This window comes from Carettochelys insculpta, chromosome 1, assembly GCF_033958435.1.
Source record: "Carettochelys insculpta isolate YL-2023 chromosome 1, ASM3395843v1, whole genome shotgun sequence".
Lineage (NCBI taxonomy): Eukaryota > Metazoa > Chordata > Testudines > Carettochelyidae > Carettochelys > Carettochelys insculpta.
Genome location: NC_134137.1, coordinates 105,232,531 through 105,258,766, shown reverse-complemented (window position 1 = coordinate 105,258,766; position 26,236 = coordinate 105,232,531). Strand labels below are relative to the sequence as shown.

Here is a 26,236-nt window from a genome sequence, read left to right as displayed (position 1 = left end):
GAAGATGACAGCTAGCTCTATCCTGCACCACATACTATTCCCACCAAGACAGCCTTGTACTTGGACAAGGTCAGTCCATGGATGAAGAACAACTAGCTGAAGCTGAACTCAGGTGAGACAGAAGTTATGCTGGTCACAGGGCCTATGAGGGCAAGAGAACAAGGGGTCATGTGCCCCAAATGCTGTGTGTTGAAGGGACCAACACTAGCCAGTGGGGAAGCTAGTGGTGGGAGGTCTTTGAGCCTGCAGCAGGAGGCTGTCCCCCCACTCATTGGCAGCAGCAGAGAAAGCAGAGCAATATGACCCGTGCTCACTTTGCTCCTGTGGCCATGTCATAAGGGGAGAGGAGAAGGACACTCCCTGCGCTCACTGATTTGCTTCCCCGACACTGCTGGTGAGGGGGAATAGACCCACACTGCCAGTGCTGGATCTGTAGCCCCGCCAGTCCCCTGGGCTACATCACAAAGGGGAGGAGGAAGAGGAGCTGTGGTTGAGAAGAGATGCAGGTGGGTGGAGCCAGGGCAGGGAGGCAGTGGAACAGGGTGGAGAGAGGCAGGGCTGGGGCAGAGGGAGGTTGTACTGGTCCTTCCGGGCTGGGGGTGAGTCATGTGGCTGATGGTCCCCTGGGTATTCCCTCACAGGTCACCTCCGGCTGGTGGAGAGATGAAAGCAGTTGGAAAACTTAGCAGCCAAGATGCAGTCCCCTATGACTGAAGGTACACCATCTCTGTTAGCCTTTTCGATCCACATCTTAGAAGAGCTCATAAAACAGCATCTGTGAGTATACTGGAAAGGGGTAAGATGGAGGCCAAGAAGGCCAAGATGGGGTGGATAGGGAGACTGAAATTGGATCAGGAGCTTGGTGGGGGAGAGACTGAGTGCCAACGGGGAAGGGGGAAGAGACAGATTGCATAATGAGTCCAAAAGTGGGATTGGCTTGGCAGGGAAACTGAATTGGGAAGAGATTGGGACTTAGATAACAAGGTGAGGAAGGGAGACTAGGGTAGTGAGACTGAGACTGGGATGAGAAGGATTGAAGACTGAGATTAAATGGACAAGGAGAACTGAAGACAAGGAAGGAGGAGACATCACTGGGACAATCACAGGTTGGAGAAGAAAGGGAAGAAGAAATCAAATTTATACTGGCAAAAGGGTTGGATTTTTTTTTCTTTTGCTGGTACACAAGTACTCCAAGCAAAATAGGCTATACCAGCAAAAACACTTTTTTGGTAGTACAACGAGATACTCTGCACTTGGACTTTTACTGGGGCAATATGTTTAAATAATACAAAATCAAATCACTAACCAAATCCTTTATATTGGGACCAGTTTCTACTGCCAATCTGACCTAACTCCGCCATGACTTTGCAATAATTTAAAATGAGGAAAGGCTCAGATTTGCATAGTGATAATCTGTGAGGGAAGGTGTTCCTGTGTTCCCTAACTCAGCTCTGCAGAAAACTCTTTAGAACAGATCCTCAGTTGGTTTAAATCGGTGTAGTGCCATTATAGTCATTAATTTACACCAGCGGAAGTGAAGACCATTCATTTTTATGGAGGCTTGTAATAAAGAATGATCAGGAGAGTACTTGTCTACAAAACTAGTAACAGAGAGATAGCGGTGTTAGTCTATATACTATCAAAACAAAAAAGCAGTCCAATAGCACTTTAAAGACTAACAAAATAATTTATTAGGTGGTGAGCTTTCGTGGGACAGAGCCACTTCTTCAGACCATAGCCATACCAGAACAGACTCAATAGTTAAGGCACAGAGAATTAAATATAGTACCAAGGTTGACAAATCAGAAAAATGTAATCAAGATGGGCAAATCAGAAGAGCAGTGGGGCAGTAGGACGCGGGGGGCGGGGGGCAAGTCAAGAATCAGATCAAACAATGTATGTAAAAGAGTCCATATAATGACCCTGGTAATTGGCATCCCAGTTAAAACCACGTGTTAATGTGTCGAATTTGAATATAAAGGAGAGCTTGGCACTCTCTCTTTGAAGTCTATTCTTAAAGTTCCTTTTCAGTAAAACACAGACTTCCAGGTCATCCTTCTTCCCTTCTGCCTTTCACTTTTCATTTTGTTTGTTTGTTAAGGAAATCCTGGTGTAAAACTCCGGTAAACTTACCTGGCTACAGTCTCCAGCAGAGAGAACATTGACAGAACAGTGCCACCTACAATTCAAAAGATTTTTCTTTAATGGCCTTGGGATGGTTATTATTGATGCTTGTCTCTGTTATTTTTGTATTGTTAAAATGATGAAAATGTACATTTTTGAGAGACAGATTTGGGCCCAAGTTCTCATCCATTACACAAATATATTGAAAGTTAGTGGAATTATCCTGGATTTCCACTCATGGACTTGACAATGTCTTCCAATGAACTACGCAGAGAGCAACCCAGGAAATTCTCACTTGAGAACAGCAGCAAGGGCTGACTATGCCCTATGGTATTGGCATTGAGCATTTTTTCTTCTTTCATGCAAAGGACATTATTCTCTGCTTTTTTGGCTACTGTGACTCTTAGAAACGTTAGAGTGAATATTTTAGGCATATTCTAGGTTTTTTTTTTTTAAACTTGCTCAAATAATTTCTCTCTTAATTCTTTCCTAGGATTTTGATAGTCTAAAGACCAGTGTGTCAATGAGTCTGCTCATTTCCTGGTTCTGTCAACTTGCTTTAGAGGGAGAGAAAGACAATTGGTAGCTCCACAGAAGAGAAATGAATGAATGAAACTCAGGTCTGCAACTTTCTGGACTTTTCTGAAATTCTTAGTTTCTCTGCTATCTGCCCTCATTTGCCAGTCACTGCTTCACCAGCTAAACAGGTAAGTACACTGTGCAAACTCTCTGTTAAGTAGTTTACATCTGATTGTTTTCTAAGATCTTGTAAGACCTAAGGAATGGCCCTTACCTGTCCCCTACAGTCACAGGTCTGATATGCACAGGTGCCAGAGCTGGATTCCAGCATTATAAAAGAGGGGACATGCTGGAAATGCTTCTCTGAGAGGGCTCAGACTCTGAAGCTTGCTCTGCCCTCTGGTCCAAAAAGCTTAACTCTGGTGAGCCTCTTGCTCGGCAGCAAAAGATGCCTGTACAACAGAGTTGTTGAAAGGGCTCGGGGTATGCTTCCCACAATAGCGGAAGGATTGTAAAGGCACTTTCTGTAGTTGACAGAGTTCCTTTTGGAATAACTCTTTTAATGTGGAATAGTAACAGAGAGGTAGCGGTGTTAGTCTGTACTTCAACAAAACAAAGCAGCAGAAATGTAGCACTTTAAAGATTAACAAAATGATTTATTGGGTGATGAGCTTTGGTGGGGCAGACCCAATTCTTCAGACCAATTTCATTTCCAACACAGACTGACATTTATAAGTACAGAGGACCACAAAGAAGAAAAAAAATTCCAATAAAAACTGGCAAATCAAATACCACAGAAGGAAGGGGATGAGAGGTGGGGGGATGTTAATTGTCCTGTCTGAGATAATTACCAGCACCAAAGAAAGGGAAGCAGTTCTTGTAATGTGTGAGATACTTGATGTCTCTGTTCATACCACGTGTTAATAGGTACTGTGGCTTGAGTTTTGTTGTAGTGTGCATTACCTTAGGGCACCAAGAGCCGAGGTTTGCGTAAGTCGGGGGTGGGGGGGGGGCTTTGGGGGATGGAGGATGGGGGATGGAGCCCTGGGAGGGGGCAGAGGGTTAAGCCTGGGGTGGGCTAGGGCAGCAGGGGTGGTGGGAGGGTGCAGTTGAACTGGGGCTCGCAGGGTGTTGGACCTGGGCAGCAGGGGCTTGGGGCGGGGTTGAGCCCGGCCAGGGGGTTGGAGCCGGGGCTGCAGGGGTGACGGGTAGGGGGGGTTGGAGCTGCAGCCCGATGCGCTGGGGGTTGGGAGCCCCGGGCGCAGGGTGAAGCTGGAGGCCCCCGTGCTGGGGAGTGTGAACTGGGGCCATGGGGGATGGGGGGGTTGAATGGGGTGAACCAGGGTGGGGAGGCGCTGGGGGGGGGTAGAGCCTCATGCGCCTGCAGCAGCTGACAGCTGGAGCCCCATGCTGCTAGTGGGTGACAGCCCAGTGCCTGCCGGGGGGGCGGGGAGGTCAGCTGGGGACTGGGGGGTGTTTTAAGCCAGGCAGGGGGGCTGAATGGGGGGTGCACTGGGGTGGGGTGGTTGAGTGGAGGGGGATGGAGCCCCGCTGGGGCTGGAAGCTGGAGCCCCAGGCACGGGTTGAAGTCGAAGCCCCATGCATGGGGGTGGGGGGTGAGCTGGGGGCAGAGGGGTTGATCCAGGCGGGGGAGGGGTTGAACGGGGGTGCACCGGGGCGGGATGCTTGAGTGGGGGGCAGGTTGGAGTCTTGCGTGTGCTGAGCTGCGGGGGGGGTGATCTTGGGCAACACGGGGTTTGTGGGTGTTGGGTCCAGGTGGGGGGTTCGAGGCCCAGGTGTGCGGGGGAGAGGGGCACGGGGGTTGGGCCAGGTCTGCAGGGATTCGAGGGGAGCCTCAGGTGTGCGGCTGGAGCCACCTGCTGGGGGAGAGGAGCTGGGCAGGGGGCGGGGAGTTTGGGGGGTGGGGTTGAGCCGGTGGGGAGTTTAATGGGTGTGCATGAGCGGTGCCGCTCTGGGAAGCAGGGGAGGGGGCTCTGGCTCTGGCAGCTGCAGGAATTGCGTTGTGTGAATGGGGAACCGTGCAAAGCGGGGGATTTCTGTGACTCAGGAGTCAGCCACCTAACAGCGGGCTCGCCTACTGCGAGACCTTCCTGGACTGCAGCTTCAACCCAAAGGAATAGAAAGCACTGAAGTTCGGCGAGAGAGTGAAACCCGATGGCTCGGCACAAAGCCTTGTGAGGCAGAAGGCGGGAAAGGAGGAGGCAGAAGGCATATGGATGAGTAATTCTCTGGTGCTCGCAGGATGCTGGGTCAGCAAAGCCAGTCATGTACAAGAGGAGAGTGTGTGTTCTGCATCTGGGAATCTGGGCATCTGAGGGGTTTTCTTTTACTTGATTAATGACCTCTGAGCCTGTAGCGAGACAGAGCCTGGTGTGGGAAGGCAGAATAAATTCCAGCCGAAGGACAGACACTTCTCATGTTCTGTCAGTGAGTCTGCCAGTCCCACACTGTGTCACAGGGCCAGTAAATGAAGAGTCCTTTTGCAGCACCCTCTAAAATAGCTATGACTTTTTTATACACATGTATATAGAGGAGATGTGGCCTCCTGCAAAGCCCACAGGGGAGTGGTTCGAAAGAGAGGATTTATGCCTTCATACATTATCATACTAATGTATATGTGCAAAAGTCCCAAACTTTTATAAAACTATTTAAATTCTAATTAATACAGGAAAATCAAGCTCTGGATTTCTTAGTGAGGAGGATAAAAACATAAAACATAAAACCTACTAAATCTTAGAAAAGGAAATCGTTTCCACCTGTTTGGACTAACAGTTCCAATTTACCTAGTAAGGTGTGGAAACTATGGGCAGGTCTACACTGGGGGAAAAGTCCATGCTATGTCTAAACTGTGAGATAAATTCAAATTTATTAAAATTGATTTTGTAATGCTGGGTTTTATATATTTGAATGTGAATACCCTCTTTTTCCCATAGATTCCCCACAAAGTCAACTTATTACTGCCATACTCCATTGCCAAATATCAACTGTTGCAGCAGTGCATTGTGGGAACCTATCCCACAGTTCCCTCAGCCCTGTAGCATTCTGGGTATCTTTCACTGGTTCAGAATGGCAAAAAATGGCAAAAAAATGCCCCATAAGTGGTTGTGGATATATGATGTAATCTTTCCACATTGCATTGCCCTCATTCCCCTCCTGTGGAAAGCAAACGGCCATTTTCCAGAAGGAACGAAGGAAAGGTATCAGAAAGGTAGTAATGTTAGTCTGTATCTTGAAAAACAACAAGATTTGCTGTGGCACTTTGTAGACTAACATACTTTGGAGCGTAAGCTTTCGTGGGCAAAGACCCGCTTCGAAGGAAAAGTACATCATCAACAAAAATCTCCAAATCTCTTGCTGATGTAAGGAATGTGCCAGCAGGAATTCAATGCTGCTGAAGGCTGGGAGGAATGTGTCTCCCAGAGATCATTTGCATGAGAATTCAAAGGTGTGCATATGTGATACCTTGCAAACAAAGACTGATGGGATAGGAAGGAAGCAATGAGATTTTGTCTATTGTAAACACATTGTTGTAAAATCACAATTTATGCTAACACTCAGTATAAGAATTGTGAAATCTCACCAATGCTCCAAGTCATTGTGGGGGACAGGGCAGTTGTCACAACTGCATAAGACATGGATTACACAGGACTCCCTGGTTTAAAGCATTGTAAAACAGAAAGGAAGGGATGTGGGTTGAACTAGCTAGCTGAGTGCCCTGCTTATGCCTTGGTCATGTAGCTATAAGTCTGGTTTGACTAGCCTTCCCCACCTGTTAAAAGATAGAGCTGGACACCACTGTTTTTTAAAGAGACTTCACTTTGGTAGGTATCAAGAGCTGAAATCACAGGGTGGCAGTTGAGGCCACCAAAACATGAAGTCACAGAGTGGCAGCTGAGGACACCAAGAGGTGAAATCACAGGGTTTTGCCTTAGACCAGACTCGCAGCAGCGGGCGGACGGACGGCATGACTGGCAGGTGGCCGGTAGAAGGAGCAGTGGATGGACGGGCGGTGTGACCAGTGGACAGCTGGTAGGAGCAAGCAGAACACCGAACCAGCACAAAAGTGGCATTGTCTCAGGTTCCATGAGGGAATGCATCAGTGTGAGGTGTCAGTGCCCGCACAGACTGGACCAAGTTGTAAGTGGGGCATTTGAATTGGGGGGGTGCAGAGAAAGTTGGGTGTGTGGATTGGCTGTTTACAGTATTGGACTGGTGAGCCTGAGAGGCCAAGGACATTGCTCAATGCATTTGAGCCGGGACAGTTACTTGAGGATTGGTTACGAACTCTGGGTGCGGTAATTTTCCCAAGTTTATGCTAATTGACTTTTCTGCCTCTTTTATTAAAAGTCCCTTTCTACCCTCAGACGCTGTGCTTGTGAGTGGGGAAGCGTTGCCTCTCCGAGGCGCCCAGGGGTGTGTGACGTTCCCAGGCTACTGGGTGGGGGCTCGAGCCGGTTCTGTGTGAGATGGATGCCAGGCAGTCTTGTGTATGATGAGGAATCCAAGGGTGGAAAAGATTTTCAGGGGCTTTCTGCCACTGGGGAAAGTCTCCCCCCGCCACTAAGATATTCCAGGAGTTACTGCCATGGTGGGGAGACCACATCAACTGGCTCTGCAGCCACAGACCCCACTCCCACCTATGGTGATGGGAGACATCCCCCCTCGCCTAAGCAACACTGAAGGGACCTCGTTAACTGGCTCTTCATCCTCCAATCCACTCAACCCCTCCCCATGGGAAGAGGGGGTCTCGCCTCCTAACAGTCACTTGGGGCTGGCCCCCCCCAGAGCAACACCACTTGCTGAAATTTGGCAAGCCCCATCCCCATGGTGCTGCCGGACAGCATGGTCCACACTGAACAGTAGCACATCCTTTTACTGAGTTCGGTGCTAGCCACGTGACGGGGTTGGGTGCAGGAAAGACCCCAACAGCATGGTGCCTGTGGGGGAGGGGGGTGGACCCCTGCACAGATGTAAACCACAGAAAAAAGGTTTCTCAGCCTCTCCTACAAGCATGATCCCCCCAAACAGCCTAGCTGCCAGTTGGTGTGGTGAGGCAGTGATTGACCCCAGTGCAGAAAAGAAAAAAAAAATCCAAGTGTTCAGCTTATAGAGGTAGGGACAGAACCATGAACTCCATTTTGGGGTTATTTTTAATAGGTATGTATGCTCACACCGCTGATAGCAAGGACAGAAAGAAGTTTCTCAGCCTTTCATACAAGCATGACCCCACAGCCACAGGCTTCCTGGTGCTGAATTCAAATTCACAGGCTTCCAGTTACCTAATTCCCGTGCACCTGGAGAGCAGCAGAGATGGAAATGGCCAGAGTGGAAGAATGTGAGATACATATGGGACACCTCTGGAGGCTTAGGAATGTGATTCAAAGACATGGCACTTCCACACTAGCCTTCACTTGAACTTTTAAATTTGAATTTGATGCTGTACCTAGCTGGTTTCGATGATGTTATGCTATTGATCTTAGTGCTCCCTAAAATTGAGCTAATGACATTGACAGTGAAGATGTTGTAAAATTGAGTTAACTGCCTTAAATTCAACTTTATCATGTAGTGTAGACATAGTCCAAATCATGCAATTCCAGCTACATGACTAACATATATAGAGTCAGTGTAACTTAGTTTGACTTACCTCAGCGTCCCCACTGTAGGGTGTGTGTGACTCCTGACTTCCCACGATATGGTAAAGTACCAGGATCAATGGGAGCACAAACAGAGGTCGATTAAGTATGTCTGTACTAGACCTGCTAAATCGATGCCAGAGAGATCGATGTCAGGGGTGTTGATTTACCTGTAAATATAGACAAGCCCTATGTTACAGATCCATCTCTCCCAAAGAAGGCTCAGATTCTGTGCCTAGCACCTATTTAAGAAGATGATAAAATATCATGGCAGGGCTTTGGTGAACAGGTACATACACAACACCTGTCATTACTAAAGATGCCAAACACATCTTTAAACCATCTGTGGATCACCCAGATAGTCTCGATCCAAAGTCCTAAGCATGGTAGGCAGTCTGACCAAAACTCTGCAAGGGATGGACATTTCAGCAACAGACATTAATTCACTTCAGTCCATCCCAGCAGATACAGCTACAACTTATTCTAGGAGCAAATACATTGGGAAAGTTGGAGCTAGTCAGAATGCCAGAGTTTCTGGAAGAGAAAAGCTCCTGGGAAAATTCAGACAGGGACAAGTGAACCCATCTATCAACATTCAGCATAAGAATTAAGTACATACAGATCAAAGAGTCATAGAACACTAGAACTGGAAGGGACCTCGAGAGGTCATCGGGTCCAACCCCCTGCCCTCGTGGCAGGACCAACCACCACTATGACCCCTAAATCCCTTTCTGCAGTCGTCCTTCCAAGACAGTCGCTTCCCATTCTATATGTATGAAGCTGATCCTTCCTTCCTAAATGGAGTACTTTGCATTTGTCCTTATTAAACTTCCTGCTGTTTACCTTAGACCATTTCTTGAGATTGTCCAGATCATTTTGAATTATGAGCCTATCCTTCAAAGCAGTTGCAACCCCTCCCAGCTTGGCATCAACTGCAAATTTAATAAGCATACTCTGTGTGCCAATATCTAAATCGTTGATGAGGATATTGTATAGAGCTGGTCCCAAAACAGATCCCTGTGGAACCCCACTTGTTATGCCCTTTCAGCGTGACTGTGAACCATTAATAACTAACCTCTGAGAATGGTTATCCAGACACTTATGCACCCACCTAGAGTGGCCCCATCTACATTGTATTTGCTTAGTTTATTGATAAGAAGATCATGCAAGACCCATGTCAAATGACTTACTGAAGTCTAGGTATACCACATGTATCACCTCTCCCTTATCCACGAGACTTGTAATCCTACCAAAGAAAGCTATCAGATTGGTCTGGCATGATTTGTTCTTTATAAATCCATGCTGGCTGTTACCTATCACCTTATTTTCTTCCAGATGAATTCCTTCATTATTTGCTCCATTATCTTTCAAAGATATTTCACAGTAACTTATTTCAGACTCTCCAGTACTCAGTCAAGGGGGATGGAATAAAATCATTCAGATCCAGAAACTCTGAAACATTCAAATGTAACAGAAGTGCAAGTTCAACATGTTCTTTTGGCGTAACATTCTGATTTCAATCCTGATCAATGAATGGTTTTTCTCATCTTCCTCTCCAAGGCTAAGTCCAAACTGCAGGCTTCTGTCACAGCAGAGGGGGTTTTCCCGACATTTGGACCCATGTGACATTGAAGTCTCCGGGAATTGAATTAGCCCCATCATAGCATTAATTAGGGCCGTCCTTAGGATTTATGGGGTCCTATGCAGTACTGGCAAACTGGTGCCCCGATAGCAGCCAAGGGGAAAGGGATGAGTTTTTAGAGTTGTGATTTTATAATCTTCAGCCGCACACTAATGAAATATTTTTAAAATAACTTTTAAACCAGAGGTGGGGAACCAATGGCCCCTGAGGCTCAGCTTCTCCACCCCCCATGCAGGGGCACAACCCACATCATGCTCCTGCATCCTCCCTTGCAGACCCCACACTCCCACCTCCACTCCCCTAGTGCATCCTATGTCCCACCCAGACCCTGCACGTTCACTTCCAACCCCACTCCTACATCTACATACTGCCAGATCCACATCCCACCCCAGCCCATTCCTGGCAGCCCACCCATGCACTCAACCCTTCATTTTGGACCCTCTTCAGAGCTGAGAGAGGTCCCACAAGATCTACTAGACCTGGTCTCCCTATTCCTGGAGGTGGAGCTCGAGTGTAGAGAAGTGAATGTCTTTTTTTTTTTTTAACTGATTCTGGGTAAGGACAGCTCTGGCATTAATTTCATACTAATACACAGCTGGGCAAATTTGACCCTCCAAAAGCAGTGGGTTGACCCATTTAATTGAGGGCCAGAATTTGGTTCGTACATTTTGGGAGATGACCTAAATACTTTAGATCCTATAATACACATTTTTGGACAGACTCTGTCTTCTCAAATCAGAGCCCTGAAACGAAAATTAAAGTTCTTTCATTATGTGGGCCTCAAAGCCTCTATAAACAGCAAGTAAGAAGAATATTATTCCTCCCAAGATCCCAGGTGGCAGACTGAGCTGGCACACAAAGCTACACCAGTCTAGACCAATACTTTTTTGTCAGCCTCATCGGTTTCTATTGAATGTGAGCCTACATTTGGGGAAACCGATCTATGGTTGTTAATCTTTCAAATGTGAATTGATGTAGTATCTGCTGTCTCCACAAAGACAGCCTGAACTATCCTCTTAAATCCCAACAGTGTGTCACCTTGAAACCAGTGCTCTCTCTAACCTTTTCCTTCCATGAGTGGATTTTTTTCCCCCATCAATGCGTGGAATAAATTTTTATGTGTACCAAGGCATATGTGAATGTGCACCATTGGTAAAAACAAAAATCTAGGTCTTGACACTCTGCTAGTCAGTGGAGCTGCATTTGAATCTCTCACGAGAAGCTGCACAAGCACCCAGGTTACAGGGAACAGTTTCAAATGTATAATGATAATTTAAATGTCAGCCCTATTCGCCCATTTCACTGCTGATCATTCTAGCAGAAAAAGGCAGCAGTCATCAGATGGTATGGCAGAGCTTATAGACAGTACCATCTCCGTTGCCTTCCTCCTCCTCCCCCTACAACAATCTAACTCTAGCAGAGCATTAGAAATATACAGCATAGGGTACAATCTCATGCCCTGTCTAATACGAGATCTGGAAAAAGACTTATGCTATTTATTTTTCATTTAGATAAGTATGCCTATTATTCTTTTTTGGACTCATCTATCATATTGGTATTATTTTTTAATAAAAAGTAGCTAACAATTCATCTCTATTTGTTAGCGCATTGCAGGAGTCAGCAATCTTTCTGAGGAAGAGTGTACCTCTGTGTACGTCTGAGTGCCAGTCATACTTTTTAAAATCACTAATAGTCCTACTTACAACAGCTTCACTGATACGTAAATTAAGGTGCAGAGCTTTACCGTTTAGGTGGTGGTTAGTAGCATTAACTGTTTTTTTGTTAATCCACAGGTGGCAAGGCTTTGAGCAAACTCTGGGCTGAATGGGGGAGAATGGGCGGGGCTGAGCTCCTACCTCCATGCTGATGAAAATTGGCTCATGTGCCACTCTCGGCACCCATGCCGTGGGTTGCTGACCCCGCTGTATCATATTTCCTTTTCTCAGAAACACCCATTTGTGGCAGGCAACATTAGCTGTCAAAACATTAGGCATGTTCCTCATTTTTAGTTCAAACTCATTGTTACTTAACAGTTCCCAGATTTTATAAAAAGTATTATTCAGTTTTTTCTGACTCGCCCTGCTTTCGTGTCATTCACATATATAAACATCATGGCTATGTCTACACTAGTCCAAAACTTCGAAATGCTCATGCAAATGGCCATTTTGAAGATTACTAATGAAGTGCTGAAATACACATTCAGCATCTCATTAGCATGCGGGCAGCCACAGCACTTTGAAATTGCTGCAGCTCGCTGCCATGCAGATCGTCCAGACGGGGGTCCTTTTCGAAAGGACCCCACCAACTTCGAAATCCCCTTATTCCTGTTTGCTCATAGGAATAAGGGGATTTCAAAGTTGGTGGGGTCCTTTCGAAAAGGACCCCTGTCTGGACGAGCTGCGTGGTGGCGAGCAGTGGCAATTTTGAAGTGCCGCGGGTGCCCGCATGCTAATGAGGTGCTGAATATGTATTTCAGCGCTTCATTAATAATCTTCAAAATGGCCATTGTCGTGGCTATTTCTAAGTTTTGGGCTAGTGTAGACACAGCCAATTTGTTTTACTTGTAAAATACAATACATTGCATGAGATATATGTATTATACTAACACATTAGGCTAAAGCTTCTAGCAGAAGTAAGGCTACGTTTTAATTCAGAAGACTGACACAGTAAACAAACTGGTATGCAGGATCTGAAGTGCTTGCACATCTGAGTGTACTAATGAAGCTCAGACTGACTATGAACACATTTTGAGCTGTTAGCAGACGCTGGTTTAAAGATCTGACAGATTAAAATGGGAAGAAAATGCAAACCTGTAGCAGATTATATTTCTGAACACAAGAAAGTATTCAAAAGCTTTAAAAAACTCAGAAACAATATAAAATTAAGGCTACGTCTACACTAGGACACGACATCGAAGTAGCCTATTTCAAAGTAAGAATATTGAAATAGGCTACTTTGATGATTATTGTCTACACATCCTCCAGGGCTGGCAAAGTCGACGTTCAATGTCGAAGTAGTGCCGGGGAATATCGAAAAGAGCCGCCCTGGAAGGAAACGTGGAGTGTCCACACACACAAGCCCCCTCTTTAGAAATAAGGGGCCAGGAAAGCCCGCAGACTGGGTCACAGAACACACTAGCCCTTCCGGGGCAGCTGAAAACTGCTCCCTTAAAGGGCCCCTCCCAGACACACTCGGCCTGCACCACATGAGCAGCCCTGTGTTGGTGATACAAGCCTCGCAGACCTCGAGCCTGCAGACATGGACGTCCAGCAGCAGCTGGAAGCCCTACAAGCCACCTCCTGCAGAGCAGGCGCCCTTCTAGATGCTGCCTGGGCAGCCGCCCAGCAGCTTCTGGAATGGGAGCCCTCCCCAGGAGCACCAGGAGACACCCCCGATCATCGGGCCCTGCTGCTCCCCCCGGCCCGCAGGCTGCCCCGCTGACTCTGGAGCTACCCCTCCAGCACCAAGTGGTGGGAACACCTGGTTATGGTGGAACGGATTGATGACCAGTGGCTGTGGAACTTCTGCATGAGCCGGCAGACCTTCATGGAGCTCTGCCAGTGGCTCACCCCCACACTCGGGCACCACAACACCCAGATGCAGTGCGCCCTCCCCGTCGAGAAGAGGGTCGCAATAGCTGTCTGGAAGCTGGCCGCTCAGGGCTGTCATCATGGAGGTAAGGAGGCCTGGGGCTGAACCCCCTGGGGAGGGCGGCCTGGGTGAGGGGGTCACACTCTGCAAACCCTCACAGGCACCCATGTTCCTTCCCCACAGGTGGTGCGTGCACTCAATGCCCTGCTCCTGAAGAGGGCCGTCCGAGTTGGGGACCTGGACGTGGCCATCAAGGGATTCACCACCATGGGATTCCCCAACTGCTTTGGAGCCCTTGATGGGACCCACATCCCCAACCGCACCCCAGACCACAGTGGTGGGTGCTACATCAACAGGAAGGGCTACCACTCTGTGGTCCTGCAGGCCATGGTCGACAGCTGTGGCCACTTCCAGGACATCTACGTGGGCTGGCCCGGCTCTACCCATGACGCCCGCGTTTTCTGGAATTTGGGACTATGCCGCCGACTGCAGGCGGGGACCTACATCCCCCAGAGGGAGAGCCCTCTGCGGGATACCACCACCATACCCCTCTGCCTTGTGCGGGATGCAGCATACCCCCTCCAGCCCTGGCTTATGCGACCCTATACAAGCCACCTCACTGTTAGCCAGGAGTGCCACAACGCCCGACTCAACCATGCCCGACAAGTGGTTGAGCGAGCCTTTGGGCACCTGAAAGGCCGCTGGCGTTGCCTCCTGGCACTCCTAGACCTGGGCCTCCCAAACATCCCCCAGGTTGTGGGGGCCTGCTGCACACTCCACAACCTGGTGGAAAGCAAGGGGGAGGCCTTCGTGCAGGGCTGGGCACAGGAGGCCGCAACAGCCTACCCCCAGCCAGCCGCCTCCCCGAGCCGCCAGGCCCACCAGGACGGGGTCCGGGTCCGGGAGGCTCTAAGGGAGTACTTGGACCAGGGGGCCCAGTGACCGATCCCCCGGCCATCCCTGCACCCCGCCCCAGCACCCACGCCCCACTCTCACCAAAAGCACACTGGACGCAGATTTTTGGAAAAATAAAAGTATCATTATTTACAGGAACAAAAATGTCGCCTCTTTTTGGTATATAATAATATTAGCAAATAAAACAGACTCAAATAACAACAATAATAACTATATACAAGTGGGGACATCTCTAATAAACTATGTACGGGGGGTCAACTATAAATAACTATATACAGAGTGGGGACAACTAGGTACGGGGGCAGACGTGGGAAGGCCACACATTGGCCCATCATTCTGGAGCAGGGGTGGAAGGGCACGAGCCCCGCTGCGTTCAGCTGGCCGGTCTCCCTCTCAGCCGGGGTCTCTGGTGAGGCCGGCTGGGGGCCGGGAGGACAGGGAGGTATGGCTGAGGAGGGTCCTCGGCCCCGGGTGGCTCCTGCCCTGAGGAGCTGGTGGGTGGGGCGGCAGGCAGGACATCAGGTGGGGCAGCAGGCGGGACATCAGGTGGGACAGCAGGGGGGGCAGCGGGGAGGGCAGCACGGACGACATCGGCAGGGGGCAGACGGGCCACCAGCTCCTCAAAGGTGTTAGCCACCCGGTTGAAGGTGGCCATAAACTCCCGCCAGGCCTCCCGGCACAAGGCGGCCTCCCGCTCTTCGAATTGGAGCCTCTGCTCCATGAGGTCCGCCTGGCGCCGGAGGGCCGCAGCCACCTCCAGGTCATGTGTGCTGCGGCGGTGGCCCCGGCACGGGTGGGCCCGTCCCGGTGCAGGCAGCGACCCCGGGCATTGGTGTTCTGGTGGTCTCAGAGGGCTGTCTGGGACCACGGATGGTGCGGCTGCAGAAATAGGAGGAAAGGAGGAAGGGAGGCTGTGAGTACCCAGCCTTGACCCGTGGCCCACCCCCATCCCCCTAAGGGCCTGTGTTCCCCCCTCATCCCCCATTGGTTTGTGCAGTGATCCTGTGGGTGGCCCCTTCCAGTTGTCCACCCCTCTCCCCTCCCACCGGGGGTGGGGCATGGCACCGTCTATGGGTGGAGGTGCTGCTGGGCACTGGTGGCTGTGGCACCGTCCCTGTGCTGTGGTGTGCCCAGGCCATGGCAGGCTGGGGTGTTGTGGGGATGTGTGGGGCCCCTGGTCAAGTGGTGTCCTGGCCCCATGCTCAGGGGGTCTGTGCCCTGTGGGGTACGTACCTGATGGTGCACTGCCAGGATCAGGAGATGCCCATGCAGCGGACACCCGGCTGGAGCTGCAGGATGGGATGTCCAGCACGAGCTCCCCCTCCTCGCTGGACCACTAGGTGGCTGGGGTGGAGGGTCCCGGCTCTAGCCCTGTGGGGGGCAGGGCTGGCCTCTGGACCTGACCCTGGCTCCGAGGCCGGCTGGGGCTCGTCGGCCGTGGTGTCAAGGGTGGCTGGGGGGCAGGAGGTGCCCTGGGGGCCCAGGATAGCCCTGAGCTCCCGGTAATAGGGGCAAGCAGTGGGGGCAGCCCCAGACCGGCTGGCTGAGTCGGGCGTAACCCTGCCGCAACTCCTTGACCTTACTCCTGACATGGTCAGGAGTGCGGGCAGGGTGACCCCAGGCAGCCAGGCCCTCGGCCAGCCGGGCGAACGCCTCCGTGTTCCGCCGCTTGCTCTCCATGACGTGCAGCACCTCCTCCTCCCCCCAGAGCCCCAGCAGGTCACGGAGCTCAGGGTCAGTCCAGGAGGGGCCCCGCTTCCTACCCCACCGGCTGGAGGCCTGAGATCCCTGAGATGGCCAAGAGGGGGAGCTCTGGGGGCGCTCAGGAGGCTGGCTGGCTGGCTGCCATTGTGTCCCTCTGGGCTGTGCAGGGACACCTTGTGGCACGGCTGCTGCGTGCACGCTGTCAGCTTCCTGCTACGGGGTTTCCGGGTCCGTGCGGCTTTAAGAACCGCTGGGCGCAGAGATCATAGAGCCATGCAGGGGCTGGCCAGCACGTCTCAACCCCTCAGCTGATTGCTGCCTTGGCGGACCCCGCTATTTCGAAGTAACGGGACGCGGATTGTCTACACACACCCTACTTCGACGTTCAATGTCGAAGTAGGGCGCTATTCGCATCTTCTGATGGGAATACTGATTTCGATGTCTCACCGCTTAACGTCGATTTGAACGTCAAAATAGCACACGGCGCATGTAGACGCGACTCGTGCTATTTCGATGTTGTGCCAGCTACTTCAAAGTAGCCGGCTAGTGCAGACGTAGCCTAAGTGTATGTGCTGCAAATGGTGTGGCTCAATTATTAAATGTAAATACTATAAATGAATACTTCTACATCTGCCATAGTAAAATATGTATTCGAATGATGAGTTTTATTTGGGTATGAGACATCATTTTGTTGAACTGAGAGGAGGCATTATGATTAGGGTTCTTTTTTAGCTCTTCAGCAAACATCATTAATGAAGGGAATACAAAGCATTAATTTACTGAATTCTTTACTCCCATCTTTCCATCCTCCAGCCCTCTCAATGTTTACTTAGAAAATTATTAATAGTTTTTTGCACTGATCTTCACCTGTTTTCATCACCTGCTGTGGTAATAAATATTGATAACTTCCCAGGGAAAATTAAATAAAATAAAAACTGAAAATGAAGGGGCTAAAGTTCACCATTTGGTGGTTATAAAAGCCAAAGTGAGGGTGCGCTTAACTCACTCCTTACAGTTGTTTCAAGAAGTTGTGTTTGGCACAAGCTTTTCTTCTTGATGTAATTTGTAGGAGAATAAATTTAATCAGTATCTGTGAGCTCAAAAACTGTGTTTTACTTTTGCACATATAGGCCATAAACTCTTAATTCATGGAGCATCGAAATCACATAAAGTTTGTCACAGCAATTAATTTGGGACTTGGAACTGAGATTTAGAAATATTTTCTTTTCTGACAATGCCAGGAAGAACGTTTGGATGAAATGCCTCACAAGTATTAAGTAGTTATACTTGTCTTATTTCTAACTTTTAACGTTTTATGAAGATCTTTAAGTTTAGGTGTGAGGATGCTATCCTTCTGCAGCTGTCCACCAAAATCCTATTAGTGATTATTTGTACTTCAGTAGTGCAAAAGGGGGCCAGGCACTGTACAAAACTGTCCCTCTCCTAAAAAGCTGCCCATCTAAGGCAGTGCTTTCCAATCTGTGGTCCAGCAACACCTGGATGTCCACAGATTATGTTAGCAATGGGCAACCTGGGCTAATGAGCAGGCTACATGAGTGGTCTTCCTTCCTCTCAGTGAGTTGCAAGTAATTAAGACAGTCTCTTTGAACAGAGTACTTTTGCTAGCGGCATTTGTATATGTAGAGTTTTTGGGGTGTGCCGACTGAACCATAGCAGTGCTTCGACTAGATGCAGTGGGAATATGCAGCTCTCACAGTTAATGCTGTGTGCAGTCAGCACACACCTCTCACAATGTGCCTTCACTTTACATATGTCACTTCACTAATACCAGTAGGAAAAACACGACATCGACAGAAACAAGTGGATTCTGGCAACCCTGCACATGGTGCAACAGTAACCAAAATGTCTCCAAGGCCACACAAAGAATCTCAATGGGCTGCACGAAGCCCACGGGCCACAGGTTACCCACCATTGCTCTATAGCTAAGATTTCCAAAAGGAGTCTGTAGCTCTAACCACATTTTTTAATTGAAAGGTTAAAACCCACTAAGGTTATCATATTTGAGCTTTCAAAAAAGAGGACATCCCTGAGAGGGACTGTATCTGTATCAGTACCTACCAACTCATCTTGCATTAATGTACTACGGCAGGGGTCAGCAACCTTTCCAAAGTGGAGTGCTGAAATTTGACCTTTAACCTTTAGGTATGGGCTGAGTGCCAGTGATCCTTTTTAAAGTCACTAATAGTCCTACTTACAACAGCTTCATTGATAAATACATTAAGGTGCAGACCTTTACCGGTTAGGTGGTGGTTGATAGCATTAACTGGTCTTTTGTTAATCTGCAGGTGGCATGGCTTTGAGCAAGCTCCTGACTGCACCGGGGAGGAGAGGTGAAGCTGAGCACTCACCTTGCATGCTGATGAAAATCTGCTTGCGTGCCACTCTTGGCACCTGTGCCAGGGGTTGCTGATTCCTGATATATATATAGTACAGAAAACTTTTTCATATCCAGCATTCTATCATGTGGAACTCTCAAGTAACCGGCATGTTAACCATACATAAATTTTAGTTATGTTCTCCATAAGTACAGTACAGTGAAAGTAAATACAAATAAATACAGCAATGCAGTATAAGTTTACAGTGTTCAATACTACATTGTTGGTAAATACTCTGCTGACATTTTTGTTTGTGTCTTAATATCTAATCTTGTTTTCCTTTAGTGTTATGCATTACTAGGTCTACCCTATTATCCAGAATATCTGAATATCCAGCAATCTCCCAGTCCTGGGGTTGCTGGATATGAAAGAGTTTACTGCATATTAATATTAAGTGAGTTGGTAGATGCTGATATGGATACACTGCCTCTCAGTGGTATCCTCTTTCTTGAATGTTCAAATCTGGTAACCTTAAACCCCACTGATCTAAAGTCTGGGACCTGCACATAGCCCAGTGGAGCTGGCCTTCTGAGGCTAGGGCAACACTACAACGGAAGATCGACCTGCTGAGGGTTGATCTTCCTGGGTTTCATTTAGCACACTTGTAAAATGATGCTCCCTGGGTTCAACGTCGAGAGGCGAGGAATAAGGAAGGTTGACAGGGGAAATGCTCCCACTGACCTTCCTCCGTGTGGGCAGATGTGGAAGTTAACCGCAGATAAATCGATTTCAGCTATGTAATTGACGTAGCTAAACTTGCTTATCGGCGGTCTACTTCTACGTCTAGTACAGATGTAGACTAAGCCTTCCCTTCCCATTATCTTTCTACACCAGGGAACAAAATTGATCCCAGACATGCAATTCTAGTTATGCCATTAGCGTAGCTAGAATCGACGTATCAGGATTAATTTAGCATCCAGGTGTAGATTGGGGCTCGCACCGACTTCCCTTACTCTACTTGACGTCCCTTATTCCATGTGATACTTACTCTTACTTGATAGCCAAGCCCAGAAAGATTGATTTTGTTGCATCTTCACAGATGCAGCAAAATCAAATTCCAGAGGAGTGATCGTGGTGCATTGAATGTATGCTAAGTATAGACGTACCTTAAGGCTCCAACCCTGCAAACATTTAGGGCTACATTGTAGCCCTATTGTGTAAGTCATTCTGAGCTACTTACACTGCGCTGAGGTTTGCTATTTTGAACTTCCTGCTAACTCTCCTACTAGAGGGTTAACCATGTAAGGAATATGTCAGCAGGAGCTCAACCCTGCTGAAGAAATTTGAGGAATGTGTCCTTCAGAAACAATTTTCATGAAAATGCAAAGGTGTGCATATGTAATGCCTTGGAAACAAAGCCTGATGGGAGAAGATGAAGTAATATTGTAACTGTTGTAACAACGTGTTGCTTTAAAGTCACAATTTATGCTATTACCCAGCATAAGAATTGTGGAGTCTCACCAAAGCTTGAAATTGTTGTGGGGGCACAGGCGGCCATCATCTTACAGGGCTCCCCACATCTGAGCATTATGAGGTGCAGGGATTATTGGTTGAACCAGCTGTCTGTGAGCCTCTAGCCAAACTGAGCCTTGGTCATATAGCCATAAGCCTGGTTTGACGAGTCTTTCACCCCACTTTTCAAAGATAAAACTTAAAGCTCGATGCTAGAATCTATATTCTTTTGTGTGAAAGTCCATTCTAATAGATAGTGAGATTGAGAGCTGAAGTCACAGGGTGGCATCTGAAGCTACTGAGAGCTGAAATCACAGGGTTTTGCCTTCAGCCAAACCCACAAACTGGTGGACAGGCAGCCAGCAGGCTGGTTGGCAGGAGTGACTGGCGGGCAGCCACTAGAAGAAGCGGCAGGTGGCTAGCAGGAGTGGCTGGCCGGTAGGAGAGGCACAAAGGTGGCATTGCCTCAAGCTCAAATGAGGGAAGTCATCAGGGTGATGTGTTGGGGTCTGCACAGACTGGACAGAGCTGTGAGTGGGGCATTTGAAGGGGGTTATGGAGAAAGTCTGGGTAAGTAAATGCGACCTTTATAGTGTCGCACTGGTGAGCCTGAGAGCCACAGGACACTGCTCAATCTGTTCAAGCAGGGGAAATTACTTGGTGGTCGGTTATGAACGCAGGCTGTGGTATTTTCCCTGGCTAATGCCATGTGACTTCTCCACCTCTTTCATCAAAAGTTTCTTTTCTACACTCAGACTCTGTGCTTGAGCGAGGAAGCATTGCCTCTCCGAGGCGCCCGGGGGGACGGGGTGGGGGTCCAGCCAATCCTGTGTGAGCTGGAGGTAAAGGAACTGCTAGATATTGAACCTGGCCCTGGCTGCTGCCCAGGGCTCCTGGCAGAAGGGTTCCACGCGGAGGAAATACCGTGCTGGAAATAGCACATGTATCCCCCGCTGGAAAGAGTAGTAAAGGCACAGGCATCTCAGCAATGGGAAGCTGAGCGGCTGCAGCCAGAGCAGGCGGGGATCGGTGTGTGCATGACTGGGGCGCAGCGAACTCCTGGTCCCCCGCCCCCTGCCTGCGGGGAGCGACGGGCTCCGGACGAAACGCCCTTCCCCAGCGCTTGGCTCGCAGCCACCTGCAGGGCAGGGCAGGGCAGGGCAGCGCGGCGGCGGGGGGAGGGCGGGCGTGTGCAGAGCGCCGGGCCTGTAGGAGGCGCCGCGGGCGCGGGCGGGATGCGAGAAGCTGCGCGGCGGGGGGCAGGCCCCAGAGCGGCCGAGCCGGCGGCAAGTGACGGCTGCGGCTGGCCGGCGCAGGGGATGGAGGCGCCGCGGCGGCAGGGGAGGCCCAACCCCCTGCGGACCGCCAGCCTCTGCTCCCGGCTCTTCTTCTGGTGAGTGCCCGCGCCAGCCGCCCCGCGTGCGCACGGAGCTCGCCCAGGCCCGGCGCGCCCCCCCGCCGGTGCCCTCCCGCGCGGGCTGGCCGGGGCTGGGAAGGGGCGCTGGGCGCGTGGCTGTCTCTCGGGGGCACCCGCGTCCGTCCCCGGCGAGCAGCTCGGCGGGGCTGCGACGGGTTCTGCAGCTTCCGGCCAGGCAGCCGCTCGCCGGCGGCGGGAGGAGACGAGCCCGGCCGGGACCGCTCCGGCGGGAGCGGGCGGCGAAGTAGCGCTGCCGCGGAACCCCCCCGCGGCTCCCCAGCCTGCACCTGGCCCCGCGGCGCAGGGTCACCGGGAGACACCCCGCCTGGCCGGCTGCTTGCGGCGTGATAGCTGCTCTGCGCGGGGCGGGAAGGAAGGCGGCGCGCGGGGCACTGCTCGCTGTTGCCCGGGCCGCCTGTGGTGCCAGCCGGTCTGTGCGAGTTGGCGGTAATCGCCATTAGTTCTTCCACTTACGCAATGGGTCAGAGGCGAGTCACTCACCGTGGCCTCCTGTGCGTTCTGCCCTGGCTCAAGGAGCACCTGGCTCTCTGGGGAATCCAAGGCAGCGGCCATCCCGCTGGTTTGCTGGCAGCTTGCTACTGTGCCATGCCTGACCCCTGCTTGTGCCAGGTGTCCTCTTTGGGGGTCTGTGGGTCGCAGTTAAATTTGAAGTGGGACCGACTTTTTCAGCATAAGGAGGGGCTTCTTTTGAGCAAGAACCCACTTCAGAGGAAGGCGCAGTTAACATCGCTGCAGTCTCTGGACAGAGGAGAATCAGTATGTGATGGATTGTTAAAGTGAGCCATCAATTTGAAGTCTACTGAGACCATGACTGGTGTTCACCTTGTCTGTTTTCATTGTTCCAAGGGGGAGTAACGAAAGCATATGTGATTTAGAAATGTAGAATGAAGGACAAACAAAAAATCAAGACTCTGGTATTTGACATAATGGACGGTTCAGATAGGAGAGGCAGACCCCACAGAGAATGGGTAGATGATATAGTAGAGTGATGCAGAGTTTGTCTACAGAAACTAAGCCACTCCGCACAGGATAGGGAAAGATGGAGGGAAATAGTGAGGGAGGCATCGGACACGAATGGGTACTGAGCCCATGGTGGTTGTTATTGATCATGATTTAAAAACGTCTTTGTAATTATTTGTACTTAAGAAAGCTTATGGTCCTGTGTACTAATATATGGGAGAGTAAAACATGTACTTCAGGTTCCAGAGCTAGATCTCAGGGAGGTGGTTGTGACAATTGCTGTTATTTTCTTGAAGTTCTAACAACGGTGTGATGACAGTAAGTCCTTGATTTAACAGACCCCAATTTAATAGACTTGGGAAATGACAGACACTGTCCGCCAGCCCTCTCCACCCCTCACGTAAAGGCGGGCAACTCACCAGAGCTGCTGCTGCTGCTGCAGGAGCTGACAGGGCCAGATGAGCCGTCAGGGCCACCGCAGTAGGGTGGGTACCCGGACCAGAAAGTGGGTGTGCCTCCTGCCATCTGGAGCCCTGGGAAGAGGCACACCCACTCCAGGGAAACTTAGTTTCTGTGGGACTGCCCAGGCATGGGTGGGCAATGAGCAGCTCATGCCAAACAAGCCCAGAGGCTCTGCTCTGTAAAAAGCACAAAGATCCTGCTGCTGAGCTGTTTCCTGAGCCCAGCGTTCCTCCCAGGTCTTGAGCGCTCCCTAGTGCACCTTGCAAGGTGCCTCCAGTCCTGCAGCTTTGGATTTAATGGACTTTTGGAATTAGCAGACTCCCCCTTCCCCCCATCAGTCTGTTAAATTGAGGGTTTACTGTACAGTACATAAGTACTGTACAATTATTTATAAAAAAGAATGCTGCTGGTTCTTGTAGTTGTACAGAAAAGCATGGAAATGTGACCCACTTGGTTCCCTAAAGCAGTGGTTTTCCAACTTTTTAGGTTGTGTCCCCCCTTTCCAAATAAAGTGGTCTACCACATACCCCCGTCTGACACAGACAGAGATGACATGGTGTGGGGGTGTGTCATGTGCTCCTACAATTTCTGTTTTTTCTCACCTTTTAGTAAAATTATTTGTTTTATCCCTCCCCCCAACCAGGACAGGCTGGGTGGGCCACTGGGCTGAATCGGGGGTGGAGGTAGTTCTCAATCTCTGAGCCCCACCATGTAGGGCTGGCTTGAACTACCTGACTTGGCTGCTGCCCCCCCTTGAATGTTCCACTATGCTTCCTTTGGGGGGCATGCCCCACAGTTTGAAAACATCTGTACTAAATATAATGCCTTGTCCACCCTTATAGGATTTTTCTTGCATACCTCCTGAGAAGAGCTTCCACACCCTTATGCACACCACAGCGTGGAAACCACTTTAAAGACTTAAAAGCAGAAGGCAGATAAAAAGAACACATTTTTTGGTCTCATGTTTTATTCTGTTTTCTAGCCTGCCATGTGACTTTTGGGAGCCTGACTCATGGTTTTCAAACAGTTGGGGTTGGAAGTACTGGGCTTGAGTCACTGGAAGTACTGAAGGAGCTGGATAGGACTAGGGCCTGTCCACACACAAGCTCATACTTCCCCTTGAGCAGTGCAGCTCCAGTTGGCATTGGGCTGATGTTGGCTGTGCACATTTGACTTATGTCTCTTGTCTGCAGTAATCTTAGGTTACATGGGGCATTACTGCTCATCCCATCAGGTAAATCTGACACTCTGCATAGCAAGCCATACAGCATTCATCAGCTTATTCCTTGGCTCTTTGTGTTTTAAAGCCTCCTTATGGAACTATACCTGTCTCACAGAACTGGAAGGGACCTTGAGAGGTCAGCTAGTCCAGTCCCCTGAACTCACAGCGGAACCTGTCACCATCCCTGACAGTCCCCACCCTCCAAATCTCTTTGCCTCAGGTCCCTGAATGGCCCCCTCAAGGACTGGGCACACAACTCTGGATTTAGGAGACCAGTGCTCAAACCACTGAGCTATCCATCCCTCCTTAAGGTCTTGAAACCCCAGTCTGCTGGGTCTCATTCATAAGTGTAGACAGGTGAATCAAGCTGCATAGGTAGGGTTTATTCTTCTCTAGACATATAAGCTTTTTTGTCTTATTTTGTATACTTATGCACGTTTTAGTGGTGGAAAAAGAAAGCAAAGAGTGGATTTTTATTCTGATTTATAATCTGTCCATTTGAAAGTGCCCTGTTAAAATCTGAGAATTGTAAAAATCTATTTTACACCTTTTTGTTATTTGACAAGCTCAACAAGTATAAGAAATCAACAGTGAATAATTTTTGACTTTTGTAATGACAAAAATATAGGCCCTTATTCTTTAATGCGATGCATCAACACAGACTCCTGCATTTGTGCAGAACCTACTGTTTTCACAGGTGCTCACAAAGAAGCCTACTAATTTATATCAGATGGCTGGATCAAGGCCATATGCCTAAAGTCAATTTCACTTATAAATATTTATACAGAGGCACGATGTTTTTGTTTTAGATAAAAACAACACAGTTCTCAATAAATTTAAAAAAAATATTTTGCAATGTTTCCCATCTTTAATCTCCTAAAAATCTTCATGTGTTAGGCCTTGTTTACTGAACATTGTCCTTTTAAGTCACTTCACTTGTCCTCTACAGGTTGAACTTCTCTAGTCTGGCACCCTCGGGGGCCTGACAGGTGCCAAATTAGAGAATTTGTCAGATCATGGGAGGTCAGTATTGTCTAGCTGCCTTACCAACACTTTCACTGCTTACTGGGTTGTTAGAAGACATTTACGGATAAACTGCAGCTACATAACAGCACACAACACTGAGAGCCAGGACTGGTGGTTGTAAACAAATTTTATGGGCGTATGGGGAATTTGGGCATACCCATGAGAAGTGCCCATCTGGCTAACTAAAATTATGCTGGATTATGGGTGTTGCTGGATGGGAGTGGTTCAACCTGTACCTGTATGTGCTACTCAGGGCAGCCCTGCACATGTCTTTGCCCCGAGGCAGCTTTTAACTTTGGGGTAGGGAATTTATTTATAAACAGAGAGAGGCAGAGTGATTAAGGCAACACAAGGCTTATCACTCAAGTAACTGAAGAATCCTGAGATGATCATGAAAATATTGTCAGGTCCTCTACTTTAAAGAAAGGAAACAAAGGGAGAAATAAGTAATGGTGTACTCCAGGGGTCTTCATTGGGACCAGCACTATTCAACATATTCATAGAAGATCCTGAAAAATGGATAAACTGGGAGGTTTGCAAATGATGCACAATTATTCAAAACAATTAAGCCCAAAGGTAACTGCGAAGAGTTACAAAGAGATCTCACAAAACTGGATGACTGGGCAACACAACAGCAGATAGAATTCAGTATTGATGGATGCAAAGTAATGCACGTAGAAAAGTATAATCCCAACTATATCTACAAAATGATGGAATTTAAATTAGCTATTACCACTCAAGAAAGATAGTTCCCTGAAAACATCTGCTCTGTATTCAGTGGCAATCTAAAAAGCGAACAGACTAGTGAGAATCATTAGGAAAATAATAGATAAGACTGAAAACAACATATTGCTTCTATATAAAGTCAAGATATGTCCACATCTTCAATACTGCATGCAGATCTGGTTGCCCCATCTAAAAAGATATATTGGATTTTGAAAAGTTACAGAGAAGGGCAACAGAGATGATTGAAGAATGGCTTCCATGTGAAGCAAGATTAAAAGGACTGGGATTTTTCAGCTTGAAAAATCAGTTTCTGAAGGTGGAAGGATATGCTAGAGAGCTAGAAAATCATGAATGATGTGGAATAATGGAATAAGGAAATGCTATTTACTACTTCACTAACATAAC

At 48.9% G+C, this 26,236-nt stretch overlaps 1 protein-coding gene across 7 annotated transcripts in view; it reads left to right on the top strand.

Moving 5' to 3' along the window:
• The first annotated feature begins 21,224 nt into the window (after positions 1 to 21,224).
• ABCC4 (ATP binding cassette subfamily C member 4 (PEL blood group)) overlaps positions 21,225 to 26,236 on the top strand; it is a 227,138-nt gene continuing 222,126 nt past the window's right edge. For all 7 annotated transcript variants that reach the window (XR_012644888.1, XR_012644889.1, XM_074989214.1 and 4 more), the window contains exon 1: positions 21,225 to 21,390. Coding sequence is in view for 5 of the 7 variants with exons in the window: in XM_074989214.1 (XP_074845315.1) it covers positions 21,233 to 21,390 (158 nt within the window). In the remaining 2 variants the exon portion in view is untranslated. The remainder of the gene's footprint in view (positions 21,391 to 26,236) is intronic.